General features: G+C 43.8%; 1 protein-coding gene and 1 long non-coding RNA gene across 2 annotated transcripts in view; both read left to right on the plus strand.

Annotated features, from left to right (window-relative positions):
• Positions 1–8,171: 8,171 nt before the first annotated feature.
• On the plus strand, positions 8,172–9,194 carry LOC109938867 (histone H1-like). The gene has a single exon (XM_020537160.2). The coding sequence runs from the start codon at positions 8,172–8,174 to the stop codon at positions 8,808–8,810; it is 639 nt and encodes a 212-aa protein (XP_020392749.2). The 3' UTR covers positions 8,811–9,194.
• Positions 9,195–9,531: 337 nt separating this feature from the next.
• The window catches only part of LOC125481065, a 13,483-nt gene continuing 6,946 nt past the window's right edge, over positions 9,532–16,068 (plus strand). Inside the window, exons 1-2 of the long non-coding RNA XR_007261181.1 lie at positions 9,532–9,707; positions 10,512–10,593. This is a non-coding gene — a long non-coding RNA (uncharacterized LOC125481065). The remainder of the gene's footprint in view (positions 9,708–10,511; positions 10,594–16,068) is intronic.

The following is a 16,068-nucleotide window of genomic DNA, read 5'->3' on the forward strand; positions in this document are numbered from 1 at the left end:
CCTGATATGCAATTCCTCCAGTTTATACAAAAGGAGTTGATACTTCAGTTGCCTCTCCAAGTCAAAGAGATGGTGAGACATTTGGAGGTGCGATTAATATCCTCTTCAATTTATTTCTTGGAGCAGTTCATAAGAATTCTGTCACAAAATTCAACAGTTTTTTCCGATGGAGTGAACAAATGATATTTAGTTTATGACCACAGCAATTATCATGGATTTAAATGCATGGGGATTGAATTACTGAGCTCACATTCTGTTCTGTTTGTCTCTTATCATGAAAAGCGAGCTCTCTAATCTGAAATCCATGAGGAGAAATCACTTTGAATGTTACACGTTCTGAGGCTTGCAGTGTACATGATCTTCATGGCTGTTAGATGTTGTAGCACATGTGTCGGGAGAGTGTATGTATTTGCAACTCATTGTAAATCAGTGTGTGTGTGCGCGCGCGCATGGGTGTGCGTGCGAGAGAGAGACAGAGAGAGAGAGAGAGATAGAGAACACGTGCACTCAGTAAGCATTCTCTGTCAGGCTTTGGCACAGGATGTGTGTACTTAAAAGTCACATTATTTAATTGTTCTGTCTCTGCCTGGGACATGTATTGGTCAAACGTTTAATACTGTCCTGCTCAGTTACTGATGTGAATGTTTCCGTCCATATCTGTACTCAGTATCTACTTCACATATGGTTGGTGTAACTATGCAATGGCATGAACTAATTATTCACCTTAACAAGGTTTACTAAGCATTCCTTCAGTGATATAGGAAAGCCTCCAGAGACTAACTAACTTCTGTATTCTCTATTTGAATCTTTTCCTTAATGCTTTTAGTGATCTTTGTATTCTATTATGTACGTATATTTATAGATTTCAACATATGAATCTGAAGAATCTTTAACTAGAACCTATTTCTTAATACTGTGAATAATTTCAAAGAAACAACTAATCGCTGCAAAATGGTGTTATCTGCTGTTTTCATGACTGTCTAGGCTGACTGTCTTTTGGGATGATTCACACCCCTTGCCCTAACTAACTCTGTTCACCTAAAGAGACAACATCCTTTCATTAATGAGTTTGGAATCAATTACGACTGTAATTTAATGAACGTGTTTGATCCTGTCATACTTATATGAACCATAATCCCATTAGTTCATCTGTTTGTTATTGCAGGAGTTTACTATCCTGTTCAATGTTTGTTCCAAAACTTCAAACTGTCTCTAACAAATCTTCTTGCAGTTGTTGTTTGTGCAATGCTCCCTTTTGCCTCAGAATAACCTCTTCTCAAAAGTTTTATTCTTTATTCATTCACAGTATGAGGGTGTTGCTGACTAGGCTCGCATTTATTGCCTGTCCCGAATTGCCCAGAGGGCAGTTCAGAGTCAACCACATTATTGTGGGTCTGGAGTCACATGTAGGCCAGACAAGGTAAGGATGGCAGTTTCCTTCCCTCAAGGACATGAGTGAACCAGATGTTTTTTTTTTCCTGACAACAGACAATGGATTTATTGTCATCATTAGATTCTTAATTCCAGATGTTTATTGAATTCAAATTCCACCATCTGCTGTGGCAGTATTCGAACTCGGTCCCCAGAATGTTGTCTGGTCTCTGGATTAACAGTCTAGTGATAATACCACAAAGCCAATGCCTCCCAGATCCGGTGGCCTTTGTTCAGAACTGAGGAAGTGTACCAGGCCTGAAACGTTAACTCTGATTTCTCGTCACAGATGCTGCCAGACCTGCTGAGCTTTGCCAGAATCTTCTGTTTATTATTTTTGTCTTCCTCAGTCACTGATAACTTCAAAAGTTTCCTTCCATGTCTGTACTCAATATCCAGTCCATATATGGTCATTGTAACAATGTAACAACTTGATCTATTTATATACCTTGATCATAACTTTAAAAATGCCCTTACTTAACGTGCATTCAATGCAGTTAGAGTGTATATTTGTGATGAAGATTCAATCTATCCCTCTTCAAACGCTATGAATGACAATGGGCTTTCAAAGATGAACTTTACTGGAACTGCACCGGTTTATCGAGAAAAAAAAAATTTGTATTTTGTTAGAGATAGTAGGAACTGCAGATGCTGGTGAATCCGAGACAGCAAGGTGCAGGGCTGGATGAACACAGCAGGTCAAGCAGCATCATAGGAGCAGAGAGGCTGATGTTTCGGGCCTAGAGTATTTTGTTGGTGGTGTTTGACCCTTGGATTGAATGTATATACCTGGAAATTGAGCTCAATGCAAGTCTTAGCTCTGTGCCTGTGGAAAGTAAATTCTCCACTCTGACATTACTAACATACCTGCTGTTTGGTAGGAGCAGCACCGAGGAAATATGATATTGTCCTGGCCCATCAAATATTTGCCTGGAGGAAGACAGAACAGAATTCTCCTGTAAATCAACATCCAATGAGTTTGAAAATATTAAAACTGATCAATGCAAAATTTAATTAATACTCATAACACTTCCTTGTTTTAAAGCCAACAATTCAAACAGGGAAGGGTCTGGCTCCATCATGAACCTGAGCTCCTCCTCGTCTCTTTCTTTTTGCGAAATTCTAAAACAATTTACTGAGATACAAAAACTAACCAACACCTGCACGGTCCATGAATTGAATGCTTATACAGTTCAATGCCCAGCTTCCAATACACTATCTATTTAAGGGAAGAACAACAGGCACTATTTCAAAAAAAAATACGAGAGTTTTAAACCAGTGAGCGCTGTATTTATACTTTACATGATTAACACATTTGTATGTACTGTGACTTCTTTACGATTCAATGCCAATTCGCAACAAACAACGCGAAACAGAAGCTAATGGTGAATTACCATCAGCGTTTGGAGGATTAAATATCACAAGAATGACCACCCAAGCAGCTTCTTGCCGCTGTGTCTCCCTCAGCAGGCCCACACACAGCCCGAGAAAGGCCTCTCTCTTCCCCGCCAGGCCGCTCACTCCAAGTTCCGGGACCAGTTCCTGCTCCGCTCGGCCTCTTACAAACAGTCCCCGGTTCTCCCTGAACTGAGCCCGAATCAATGCCGCTGTCGGAACCCAGCTCTGTGTCCCGGACTCACATTGCGATGCGCTGCTGGAAGGGGCCTGCTGTTCCCTCGCTTCCCTGGGCACTGGTCTCTCCATTGCGGTCTGTCTCAAACAAATCTTTTCCACTCACTGAGTAAATGCTCTTCAATGGCAGCGCTGGGGGATGGCCTCACGCATGCGCTCCTCCAGTCAGCAACAAGCAGCTTTGGGGGCCGGGCCAGCATCGCGCATGCGTTGCTTTTCCCAATGAGTCCCAGAAACAAACATCAAATGGTCATTTTCCCAATTCCCTTTACTCCCAGTTTGAGCAAAGCAAATGGGGCTGTGGGGGAAAGGGCAGAGAACGTTTCAAGCTGGGGCATTGGCCTTTTCTGAAGCTCCAATGGAGATCATTCCCGGGTCATGTTAATAACTTACATTCTGATGGGGAAGCTGTGAAGTTGACGGCCATTCGACCCTTTAATGTGCTTCACCATTCAATAACATCACGTCGGATCTCAGGTTAACTGTAGTATTCAATCCTGCTGACCTCCGTCTCATTTTAACTCTGTCAAAATAACATACAGACCGATGGAACAAATGGGACGTTCTTACGAAGGCAGAATGTAACTGTTGGAGGGAGTCTTGCGGCGCGGTGGTAGTGTCCCTATTTCTGGGTCAGGAGGACCGTGCTAAAGTTACACCCGGACCAGAGGTGTGTAATAACATCTCTGGAACGCGATGCAAATAACAGTTTCGAGTAGATGACTGATTTTATTCTCAGGTATGTGCAGACAGAAACCTTGTGATGAACGGGACACCTCAACAATAGACCCTAAATGTTCTTGTTTACTCACCCCTGGGACGTGGATGTCGCTGGCTGGGCCCAACATTTATTGCCCGTCCCTAGTTTCCTCCCTTGAGAAGGTGGTGCTGAGCCGCCTTCTGGAACAGTTGTATCCATGTACTGCCCACATTGCCGTTAGTAGGGAGTTCCAGGGTCTTGATCCAGCGACAGTGAAGGAAAGGGGATATATTTCTAAGTTAGGATGGTGGGTGGCTTGGATGGGAATTTGCCCTATATCAAGGTAGTGTTCCTCCACATCGGCTGCCCAAATCCTTTTAAATGGATGTATTCGTGAGTATGGAAGGTGCTCTTTTGACAGTTTACAAAACTGTCGTTTAAGAGGGCTATTTAACATAGTTTTTGATCCATGGAAGAGGCGTACAAATTGAGAAGAAAAAGAACTCGAAAGAAAATAAAAGTCCCTGAAGCTGGGGAAAATTTCAAAATTAGAAAGAAGGAATAAACAAATGCATTGATTATGAATGAGAAAATGTGGAAAAGAGCAAGTTTGCAGAAGCCATTAAAAACTAACTGTTAATGTATTGATAAATATGTAAAAGGAGGATGGAAATAAAACTAGGTTGGTAAACACAAATGCATGTCACTTACAATCAAAAAGAGGGGAGTCCATTGTGAGGAATAAAAAATGGCTACCCAACTGAATACTTACTGTTGTTCTCTGTTCACACAGGACGACACACAGAACACACCAGGAATTTTGGGGAAATCAGAGTTTAGTGAGAGGGAGAAACTGAATCAAGTCAGTATTATTCAGTAAATTTGGTTGGGAATATTGATAGGATTGAAGGCTGGGAAATACCAGTGACTGATAATTTATGTCGCAGAGCTCTTAGAAATAGTGGATGTATTGCTGGTGATGTTCCAAACCTTTATACGCGCTACAATAATTTCCAAAAATTGGAGGGTAGCTAATGTAAGCAATCTATTTGTAAAGGGAGTGTAGAGATAAAACTTGGAATTTTAGACCAGTCAGCCTGCAGGGAAAAAAGAAGATTTTATTGCAGATAATTGGGATAAAATGTCAGGATCAGACAGAGTCAGCATGGATTTGGAAGACCTGTTCCTCTGTTGTGATGTTCTATGTTCCCAGCCTGACAAATCTACTGGAGTAGAGATGATAAAGCAGAGGTGTTAATTTTAATTTACAAAAACTTTTTAACAAAATCCCACATAAGATATTAGCATGTTAACATCAAGGAACTGGGATTGGTGCAGCGCATTCAGAATGATTAAAAAAAAACTAGCTGGATAATAGGAAACACACAGAGGGAATGCATGGATCTTTTTCTCAATGGCAAGAATCAGTTTTAGGATCAAAGCTCTTCACAATATATTCACAGTGATTTAGATGAGGGAACCAAATGTAATATCTCCAGATTTCACAATGACACAAAATTGGTTGGATGGTCAGTTCTGAGAGAGGATGCATTGCTTGTGAAGAAGTCGAGTCAGTGGGCAAATGCATATCAGACACTGTATAATGTGTATAAATGTAGGGTTATCCACTTTGGTAACAAAATAAAAGGAAGGGAGGTCATTTTCTGAAAGTCGATAAATGGACACAGTGAAATTTGCAACGAGACCTGGGTGTCCTCATACACTAATCACTGAAAGTAAGCATGCAGGTGCAGCAGGCAGTGAGGAAGGTGAGAGGTATATTGGCCTTTGTGGAAAGAGGATTTGAGTACAGGAGAAATGGTGAATTGTGACAATTTAACAGGGCATCTGTGAGACAACACTTAGAATACTGAGAGCAGGTTTGGCCTCCTTATCTGAGGAAGGATGGTATTACTATGAAGGTAGTTTTAACAGGCAGATTACTGGGATGGAAGGATAGGTTGAATTGGTTGTGAATATATGTGCTGAAATTCAGAAGAATGAGGGATTCTCTTAGAAATCTGTAAGACACTAACAGACCTAGAAAGTATAAATGCAAGAAGAATATTCCTGTTGGTAGGAGTCATATTTTTAGGAGAAAGGATAGGCCATTCAGGGCTGAGAAGGTGAGAGTCTGCTTCATTCAGAAAGTGGTGATCTTGTGGAATTCTCTGCCACAGAAATCAGCCACGTTCAACGCATTGTATGATTTCAATATGGTGTTGGGTGTAGCACTTGTGGCCAAAGGCCCGAAACGTTAGCCTTCCTGCTCCTCTGATGCTGCTTGGCCTCCTGTGTTCATCCAGTTCAACACCTTGTTATCTCACATTCTCCAGCATCTGCAGTTCCTACTATCTCAGAATCAAGGTATAATTGGCTTAATGGCAAGATACAGAGAGTGAAGATGGAGGGTTGCTTTTTGGACTGTAGGCCTGTCAACCTGTGGTGTTCCAGAGGGATTGGTATTGGGTCCTCTTTTGCTTGTCATTATATAAATGATTTGAATGAGAATATAGAAGGCATGGTAAACAAGTTTGTGGATGAAAGCAAAGTTAGTAGCATCGTAGTAAGTGGAGAAGGTTTCCGAAGATTACGAATGGATCTTGATCAAATACCTCGATGGGCTGCAAAATGACAGATAGAATTCAATCTGGATGAATGCAACGTTTTCCATTTTGGAGCAACATACAAAGGTAGGCCTTGTACGATTAATGGGAGGGACTTGGTAGTGTTGTCAGACAGTGGGACCTGTCCTGTTGAAGACCTGTTGAAGTCTGCATCACATCTAAACAGGCTGTAAAGAAGGCATGCTTGCCTTCATTGCACAGTCCTTTGAGTTTATGAGGTGGGAAGTCACACTGAGGTTCTAAGGGTCTTTAGTGAGGCCACGTCTGGAATACTGTGACCAGTTCTTGTTGGACATTTAGAGGAAAGATATTATTAAGCTGGAGAGGGTTCAGAAGAGATTCACCAGTAATTTGCCATGTGTGTGAGGTTTGAGTTACAAAGAAAGGATGGATAGGCTGGGACTTTTTTCACTGGAGCATAAAATGTTGAGGGGTCATCTTATAGAAGTTTATAAAATAATGACGGGGGTGAGGCAGAGTTGATGGTCGTTGTCCTTTGCCTGGGATTGGGGGGGGCGGGCGCGGGGTGCGGGGCGTGGAAGTGAAGACCAGGGTGAACATTTTTAACGTGACAGGAGAGAAATTTTTAAAAAAAAGACTTGAGAGTTTTTTTTTACATAGAGCATGGACGCATGTGGAATGAAGTTCCTGACGAAATTGTCTCTATGGCTACAATTATAACATTAAAACGACATTTGGATAAGTACATAAATAAGAAAGAAAATAGGCCAGGGACAGGTAGGTGGAACTAGTTTAGGTTGGCATTATATTCGGCATGTAATGGTTGGACCGAAGGTTCTGCATCCTTACTGAATGACTCTATATGAGAGAAAAACTGACACAGGCTATTGAGTTGGATGATCTGCCATTTTCATGATGAGTGGGAGAAGAGGTATGAAGGGCCGATTGGTTAGGTCCAGTTGCTATTATTTATGTTTCTATGGCTGTTTATTCCCAGAACCGATGTTGTCTATTGTCCCCGGAATGAAAAATACTGATCTGGGTGAGCAAACTTCAAACCAGATGATTGGCTGTTGGAGGTGAATCTGAAGAAGAGCGAATCTCCGGCGCACAGGCCTCAGCGAGTTTAACAGTTACTGAGGAGAAAAACTACAACTAACTCCCTGGATATCGGAACAAAGGCTGAAAGGAAAATAAATTATATCCTTATATCCAATTTACATTTGGCGATATTTCTGGCCTGTGACTGTGCGGATGTGAATATTGAGTCAGAGAGACTGTCGGAAAAGGGCGGGCGGGTTAGTCTAACGTACCTGTGTTTGTGTGTACGCTCATATCATGATATTCCCGAATCTCTCTTTGCAAATAAAAAAAATTTTCAATTCAAATTATCCCCCTGCTCCCCCACTAAACTCCAAAGGTAGAATTCAAGGCAGTGTATTTGTTGATTTTAAGATTTCAGTCTAAAAGCGACGATAATGTCAGCGCTCAGCTCAGTCAGCGCGATTCGTGCAGCAGAAAAATGCGTTCAACTCGACAACGGAAGCGTCAATTCGAGTGAAAACGTTTTTGCCGCAAACCTTCCTGTGTCAGGGTCAGGAACGATCGAGCCTGGCTCTCTGGAAATGCTGAAGTGCAGAGGAACTGGAGAGTTTCGGCCGATAGAGAAACACAGAGAGGCAGCAGGAGCAGGGAGCTGAGGGAAGGTTGTCTCCGCGCCGTCCGCTCGCTGCCTTTAAGTTGCTCAGTGCCGCCACCAGCAGCTTCATTGCTGACCCAGTTCAGTCTGACACAGAGAGATTCAGCGCAGAGTTCTCAACATGAGCGACAGTGCAGCCGCCGAAACGGCTCCTCCAGCTTCCGCCATCACCAAACCCAAGACTCCCAAGAAGAAGAAGGCGGCGGCTCCCAGGAAAAAACCAGCCGGTCCCGGGTTGGGTGAGCGGATTGTGAAGATTGTCGGGGAGAGCAGCGATCGGAAGGGGACGTCTCTGGCCGCTATAAAGAAGGCGCTGCAGAGAAGCGAGGTCAATGTGGAGAAGCAAAATGCACAGATCAGGATGGCTATCAAGAGGTGTCTGGCGAAAGGCTCCCTGGTTCTGGTCAAGGGCCAAGGCGTCTCCGGCTCCTTCAAACTCCCTAAGAATCCAGTCAAGGCAAAAGTGGGAAAGAAAATGAGACCAGCAGCAGCAGCCAAGAAACCAGCCGTGAAGAAAACAACGGCCAAGAAGGCGACAGTGAAGAAATCCCCAGCCAAGAAAGCAACAGGCAAGAAAGCGGCCGTCAAGAAGGCAGCAACGCCAAAGAAAGCGGTGAAGAAAGCAGCGCCGAAGAAAAAGACTCCCGTGAAGAAGGTGAAAAAGACCAAGAGTCCCAAGGCCGCAAAACCGGTCCCGAAATCGGGTAAACTGAAGGCCAAGCCCAAAGCGAAAGTGACCAAGAAAGCAGCAAAGAAATGAAGCAGTCGGTGCAACATGTAACCACCTGAACCCAAAGGCTCTTCTCAGAGCCACCCACATCTCTCAGGAAAGAGCTGAGCCCGGATCGAATGATCCCTGTCCCGGTCCCGAGTGCAGACACAGCTTAAACATGAATTGATTCGAGTAACTCAAATATCACACTTGCCGTGATTTACCACAGCGGAGACTGAGAATGGGGAAGGTATCACATGGGGAGGGTCAATGGAACTGCATCTCGTTATTTCATACCGCGAGTTGGAATTCTGCCCAGACACTAATGTTACATATTGCAGTATATGTATCTCATTAACCCTTACAGGAATTATATTTTGTTTAGTTTTGATGCTGGGACCCCGGCGATATTTTAATGGAGTCTTCCTTCTATTTACCTGTTAAAGACATTTCAGGCAGCAATTACAAATTGTGTTCTGCTTACAATCTGGGCGAAATAAAAATGTACCGAAAAAATGTGATTCTGTAAATATTCGTTTTGAAGATGTTTAAATCGGCGGGTTTGATAAGATTGATTAATCGCGGTTACACGGCCGGTTGATCAGTTTGTCCGGGCTGTATTACAGCCCGCGCTTTCCTTCTGCCTGTTACAGAAAGATCAGGCAATGATCCCGTGTCCGGTCCGCGCTGTGTGCAAGCTCGGTTTAAAAAAAATTGGGGAAAGCAGCGCATGCGCGATACTTGCCCTTCCCCCCCCCCGCAACTCCCCACAAATGTTGGTTGTTGCAGACTGGCGGAGCAATTGCATGAGGCCCTCCCCCAGCGCTGCCATTGAGGAGCATTTACTCAGTGAGTGGAAGAAGTTTGTTTGAAACAGACCGCAATGGAGAGACCAGCGCCCAGGGAAGCGAGGGAACAGTAGGCTCCTTCCGGTAACATATCGAGGTGTGAGTCTGGGACACAGAGGGTGCTCCGAGATCGGCATTGATTCGGGCTCAGTTCAGGGAGAATCGGGGGCTGTTTGTGAGAGGCCGAGCGGGGCGGGAACTTGTCCCGGAACTTGGAGTGAGCGGCCTGGCGGGCAAGAAAGAGGCCTTGCTCGGGCTGTATGTGGTCGAACACAAGCGGCAAGAAGCTGCTGGGGGTCATTCTTGTGGTTTTCAAATCTCTGAACACTGATGCAAATTACTGTTTGGCCTCTATTTCACGCTGTTTGTTGTGGTAAATAGTGGAAACATAGACAAGATTGTGGGAATACAAGTATCTTGTGTAGGACGTAGATTGGAGTTAACATCATATGTCTGGAGTAAAACATTTGAAATAGTGCCTATTGTTCTTTTCAACAGTTAGTATGTTGGAATCTGGTAACATGAACTGTGTCAACATTGCAGCATCTTCGGGTAGCACCTTAGATGGAATTGCTTAGTTTCTGAATCTCACTCAATTGGTATCGAATTATATATTTAAAAAAAAAATCCTCAGACAAGGAGCAGCTCGATGTAAGAATGGAATCAGACTTGTATTTGAATTGATGGCTTTAAAGAAAAGACAGAATTCTCATGACACAAAGTTCTCGTCCAATAGGTTTATTTAAAATTATAAGCTTTTGGACTTCTGCTCCTTTGACAGGTGAAGTTAAAGAAAAGAAACATCCTAATAACTATTAACTGAATATATGTTAATCTGTTTGAGATTGTTAAACTTGGCTGATGTTGATTTACAGGAGATATCTCTTCTGTCTTCCTCCAGGCAAATACTCGAAGGACCAAGATGATGTAATATTTCGTCGGTACAAAGCCAAGTGTGAGCAGCTGCTTCCAACTAACAGCAGGTATGTTACTGCGATCAGAGTGACAGAGTGGATTGAATCAGACTTACATTGAGCTCAATTTCCAGAGATGTATCCAAAGATACAACCAACCAAACACAACTGAGGAAAGGCAAGTTTGTTTTTTGTTTCCATTGTCAATTGACATCATGCTGGTTCCAATTAATATCATTCATAGCCCATTAACATTCACATCATGTTTGAAATGTTAACGGCTGACTCCTTGTTGAAAGTACTCAAACAGGAAAGGAATCAACTTTACATTTAGTAAGGGTATTTTATAATGTCACAAACCAGTTAAAGAAAGACTCCTCCTACTGCCCCCTTGATCATGACCCTGCCCCTGACCACCAAAACATCATCTCTCAGACCATCCACAACCTCATCACCTCAGGTAACCTCCCACCCACAGTCTCCGACCTCATCGTTCCCCAACCCCGCACCACCCATTTCTGCCTCCTTCCCAAAATCCACAAACCCGACTGCCCTAGTTGACCCATTGTCTCTGCGTGATCCTGCCCCACCGAACTTATCTCCAATGATCTCAACTCCATTTTCTCCCCCCAGTCCAGGAACTCCCCACCTACATCTGTGACACCACCCACGCCCTCCACCTCCTTCAAAACGTCAGATTCCCTGGTCCTCAACACCTCATCTTCACCATGGACGTCCAGTCCCTGGATACTTGCAATCCCAATGCAGATGGCTTAAAAGCCCTCCGCTTCTTCCATCTCCCGCAGGCCCCACCAGTCCCCCTCCACCGATATCCTTATCTGCTTAGCTGAACTCGCCTTTACCCTGAACATCTTCTCCTTCAACTCCTCCCACTTCCTACAGACAAAGTGGGTGGCCATGGGTACACGCATGGGCCCAAGCTATGCCTGCCTCTTTGTAGGATACATGGAACAGCTGCTCTTCTGCAGCTACACTGGCCCTATCCTCCGTTATACCGATGACTGGATCGGCGCCGCCTCGTGCTCCCACGAGGAGCTCGAACAGTTCATCCACTTTACTAACACCTTCCACCCCAACCTTAAGTTCACCTGGACCATCTCTGATACCTCTCTCTCCTTCCTGGACATCTCTGTTTCCATCTCTGGCAACCAACTGGAAACTGACATCTATTTCAAGCCTACTGACTCCCACAGCAACCTCGAATACACCTCCTCTCACCCACCTTCCTGCAAGAATGCCATCCTCTATTCCCAAATCCTTCACCTCTGCCGCATCTGCTCCCGAGATGAGGCATTCCACTCCTGGACATCGCAGATGTCCTCGTTTTTCAAGGACTGCAATTTCCCCTCCACAGTAGTCGAAAATGCCTTTGACCACATCTCTCGCGTTTCTCGCAACTCATCCCTCACACCCCCCTTCCACAATAACAACAAAGACAGAATCCCCCTTGTCCTCACGTATCACTCCACCAACCTCCGGATTCAACGCATCATGCTCCGCTACTTCCCCCACCTGCAATCTGACCCCACTACCAAGGACATTTTTCCCTCGCCACCCTTATCTGCCTTCCGGAGGGACCATTCTCTCTGTGACTGCCTCGTCCACTCCCCACTAGCCCCACCACCCCTGGCACTTTTCCCTGCAACCGCAGGAAGTGCTACACCTGCCCTGACACCTCTTCCCTCATCCCCATCCCAGGCCCCAAGAAAACCTTCCACATTAAACAGATATTCACCTGCACATCTGCTAAGATGGTGTATTGTATCCACTGTTCCCGTTGTGGCCTCCTCTACATCGGGGAAACCAAGCAAAGGCTTGGAGACCGCTTTGTCGAACACCTACGCTCGCATCATGACAAGTGACTGCACCTCCCAGTCACAAACCACTTCAACTCCCCCTCCCACTCCTTGGACGGTATGTCCATCCCAGGCCTCCAGTGCCACAACGATGCCACCCGAAGGCTGCAGGAACAGCACCTCATATTTCGCTTGGGAACCCTGCAGCCCAATGGTCTCAATGTGGACTTCACAAGCTTCAAAATCTCCCCACCCCCAACCTCATCCCAAAACCAGCCCAGCTTGTCCCTGCCTCCTTGACCTGTCCATCTTTTCTCCCACCGATCCGCTCCTCCCACCTCGCTGACCAACACCCACCCGCACTTCCTGCCTACGAGCCTCATCCCCACCTCCTTGACCTGTCCATCATCTCTCCACCTATCTGGTCCTTTATCCACCTTCCAACATCGTCTCCTCACCTCTCTCTATTTATTTCAGAGTCCCCTTCCCCTCCCCCATTTTCTGAAATAGGGTCCAGTCCCAAAACGTCAGCTTTTCTGCTCCTCTGATGCTGCCTGGACTGCTGTGTTCATCCAGCTCTCACCTTGTTACCCCCTCAAAGAAAGACATCAAGTTGTTACATAGTTTCAACAACCACGTGTGACAAGTAGTGTTACTGACAAGTAGCAAATCACTACTGAGCCCATACAGACACATACACAAAGGTGCTGACTGATTCAGACTGAGTCCCAAATATGCTCATTGTATCAACACATAAGATACAAAGACTAACAACACTGTATACCCATACACACTACAGGTAACAGAAGCAAATACATATAAAATGTTTGTGGCTCTTCTTGATATAAGCAGAGGACTCTACAGGACAGAACAAAGACCTTTCAGCCCATCAAGTTGACAGTAGACAAAAACAAGCACCTGACAATTCTAATTCCATTCAGCCAGCATTCCATTGCAATAAGTGTGTCATGGCAGTATACGATTTGCCAACCCCAACTTTATCACAACATAATTCTCAACTTGTTCACCTTCAGGAATAGAAACCATATTTTCCATCTGTCTAGCAAATCTTTTTTTTTTCTTTTTTTGAAAAAAGAACATTGTTTAACTTTGTTTCCAAATTCACTTTAGTTTTCTACAGTGTCACTTGCCCCTCCCAATAAAATATTGCAAAAAAGCAAGAAAATAGAATGCAATTTCTTCACATTAATGATATAATCACCATTTAAAGCAATGAAGAATGATCCATTTAACTAAATCTTGTAATTGTTAAATTTTATCTTTTTCTTAGCAAAAAGAGTTCAACCATGTTCAATAAGTTTAAATCTTCTCCACTGTAAGACAGAAAATACAAGTCTTTTTGCTTTCCTCATCCCCACCACAGAGCATCATAAGAGTATTGCTGATGGCTTGCACCATTACACCACCGAGCAGGGTTATGTGATATCTATGATAGAATAATTAAGTGAATTAGCCAATACACTTTCCTGCAGAAGGAACATTGTGGTCATTCAGCTGAATACAGTTGATTTGTTCATTGCCCTTTCCCTTAGAGTCCAACAAAGGAAGCCACATCTATCCATTCCTCAGCATTATTCACAAAATTATGTTACTATGCACTCGGAAAAGCTGATGTCCTGAAGAACAGCCCTTGATATAATGTCTCCCAGTTAGACTCTGCACTGTTGGAGTTACAAAACCCTTTGCTTTTACATTACACAATCCATTACACAAAACAAATGCATGGAGCAAAAACTGACAGGTATGGGTTGATAACTGCACTCATACATTCTCAAAGCAGAAACTGACAGGCATGGATTGATAACTAAATTCACAGATTCACAAAGCAGTAGCTGGCATGTACAGATTGATAACTATACTTAGATATTCACAGAATAGAAACATACAGAGAAAGAATGATATCTGTACTCTTATTCATGTTGTACAAACATATCTGTACAGATTGCTAACTACACTCATAAACACATACATCAGAAACTGACAAGGAGAAATTGCTATTTATATTTCTATACCAGAACAGGCAGGTCCAAATTGCTAAGCACATTCACATATTCACAGCACACTCACTGGCTGATAGGGAAAGATTGATAAATGCCCTGAAATAGTCACGGAGCAGAGACTGCCAGTTACAGATTAATAACTGCACACTCAGATACACAGAGCTGAAACTGACAGGGACTGACCGGTAAATAGACTCAGACGTTCACATGGTAGTTACTGACAGAGAAAGTTTGATAACAAATCTATCATATCCACATAGCAAAAACTGACAGGAACAGATTAATAATAAAACTCCCAGTTTCACATTGTTTAAATTGACAGGTACAGTTTTATCACTAATCTGACATTTTCACAGAGCAGAATCTGACAAGTACAGATCGATAACTCAACTCAGATTGACAAGCAAATACAAACAGGTATAGAAATGACAACTACACTCACGAATTGACCATCAGAAACCAAAGATATAGATGCACAACTACACTCATTGACATGGCAGTAACGGAGAGCTACAGCTTGATAACTACAGTCACCCACCTGCATTACAGTAACTGTCAGGGACAGATTGATGACACTCACACATTCATATGACAGAAACTGACAGGTACTGATTAATAACTCAACCCACATTTGGATCTCACAGAAACTGACAGAGACTGATAATTACACTCTCATTATCATTGCAGAAACTGAGATTTATAACTGCACTCTCACATTCACATAACAGAAACTGAGAGTACAGATTTGATAACCATAGTCGCACATTCATATTGCAATAAGTGACAGGGATGGAATGATCCTACCTATGAAATATTATAAGAAAGCAAGAGAACAATGTCATTTGTTCAAATTATCAACACAGCTTCCCACAAAATCCTGATATCCTGAAAATCTACAAAAATTTGATCAGGCCCTGGCAATTTAGCCACCTTTATGTTTTTTTTACCACCTCTCACACCTCCTGTTATGTCATGTGGACTGTTTTCAAGACATCCATATTTATTTCCCCAAGTTCCCTCGCCTCCACAAGGACAGAATGATAACTAAACTCATATTCAAATAAGAGAAACAGATGGGGAGAGAATGATAATTACTCACATTCGCAAACCTGAAACTGACAAGTGCAGATGAATAACTACACTCAGATTTACAGAGCAGAAGTTGATGGTGACAGCATGATAACTGCTCTCACATACTCGCAGAGCAGAATCTGATGGTAGAGATAGTAGGAACTGCAGATGCTGGAGAATCCAAGACAACAAGGTGCAGGGCTGGATGAACACAGCAGGCCAAGCAGCATCATAGGAGCAGAGAGGCTGACGTTTCGGGCCTAGACCCTTCATCAGAAAAGGGGGAGGGGAAGGGGGTTCCGAAATAAATAGGGAGAGAGGGGGAGGCAGATAGAAGAGGGATAGAGGAGAAGATAGGTGGAGAGGAAACAAACAGGTCGAAGAGGTGGGGATGGAGCCAGTAAAGGTGAGTGTAGGTAGGGAGTTAGGAAGGGGATAGGTCAGTCCAGGGAGGACAGACAGGTCAAGGGGGCGGGATGAGGTTGGTCGGTAGGAGATGGAGGTGCGGCTTGAGGTGGGAGGAGGGGATAGGTGGGAGGAAGAACAGGTTAGGGAGGCAGGGACGAGCTGGACTGGTTTTGGGATGCAGTAGGGGGAGGGGAGATTTTGAAACTTGTGAAATCCACATTGATACC

The sequence above is a fragment of the Rhincodon typus genome, unplaced genomic scaffold (genome assembly GCF_021869965.1).
Source record: "Rhincodon typus isolate 14 unplaced genomic scaffold, sRhiTyp1.1 hic_rhity00000761, whole genome shotgun sequence".
Classification (NCBI taxonomy): Eukaryota; Metazoa; Chordata; class Chondrichthyes; order Orectolobiformes; family Rhincodontidae; genus Rhincodon; species Rhincodon typus.

Excerpts from the sequence above, each read along its gene's own strand:
- LOC109938867 (XM_020537160.2), top strand. The coding sequence starts at position 8,172 with ATGAGCGACAGTGCAGCCGCCGAAACGGCTCCTCCAGCTTCCGCCATC.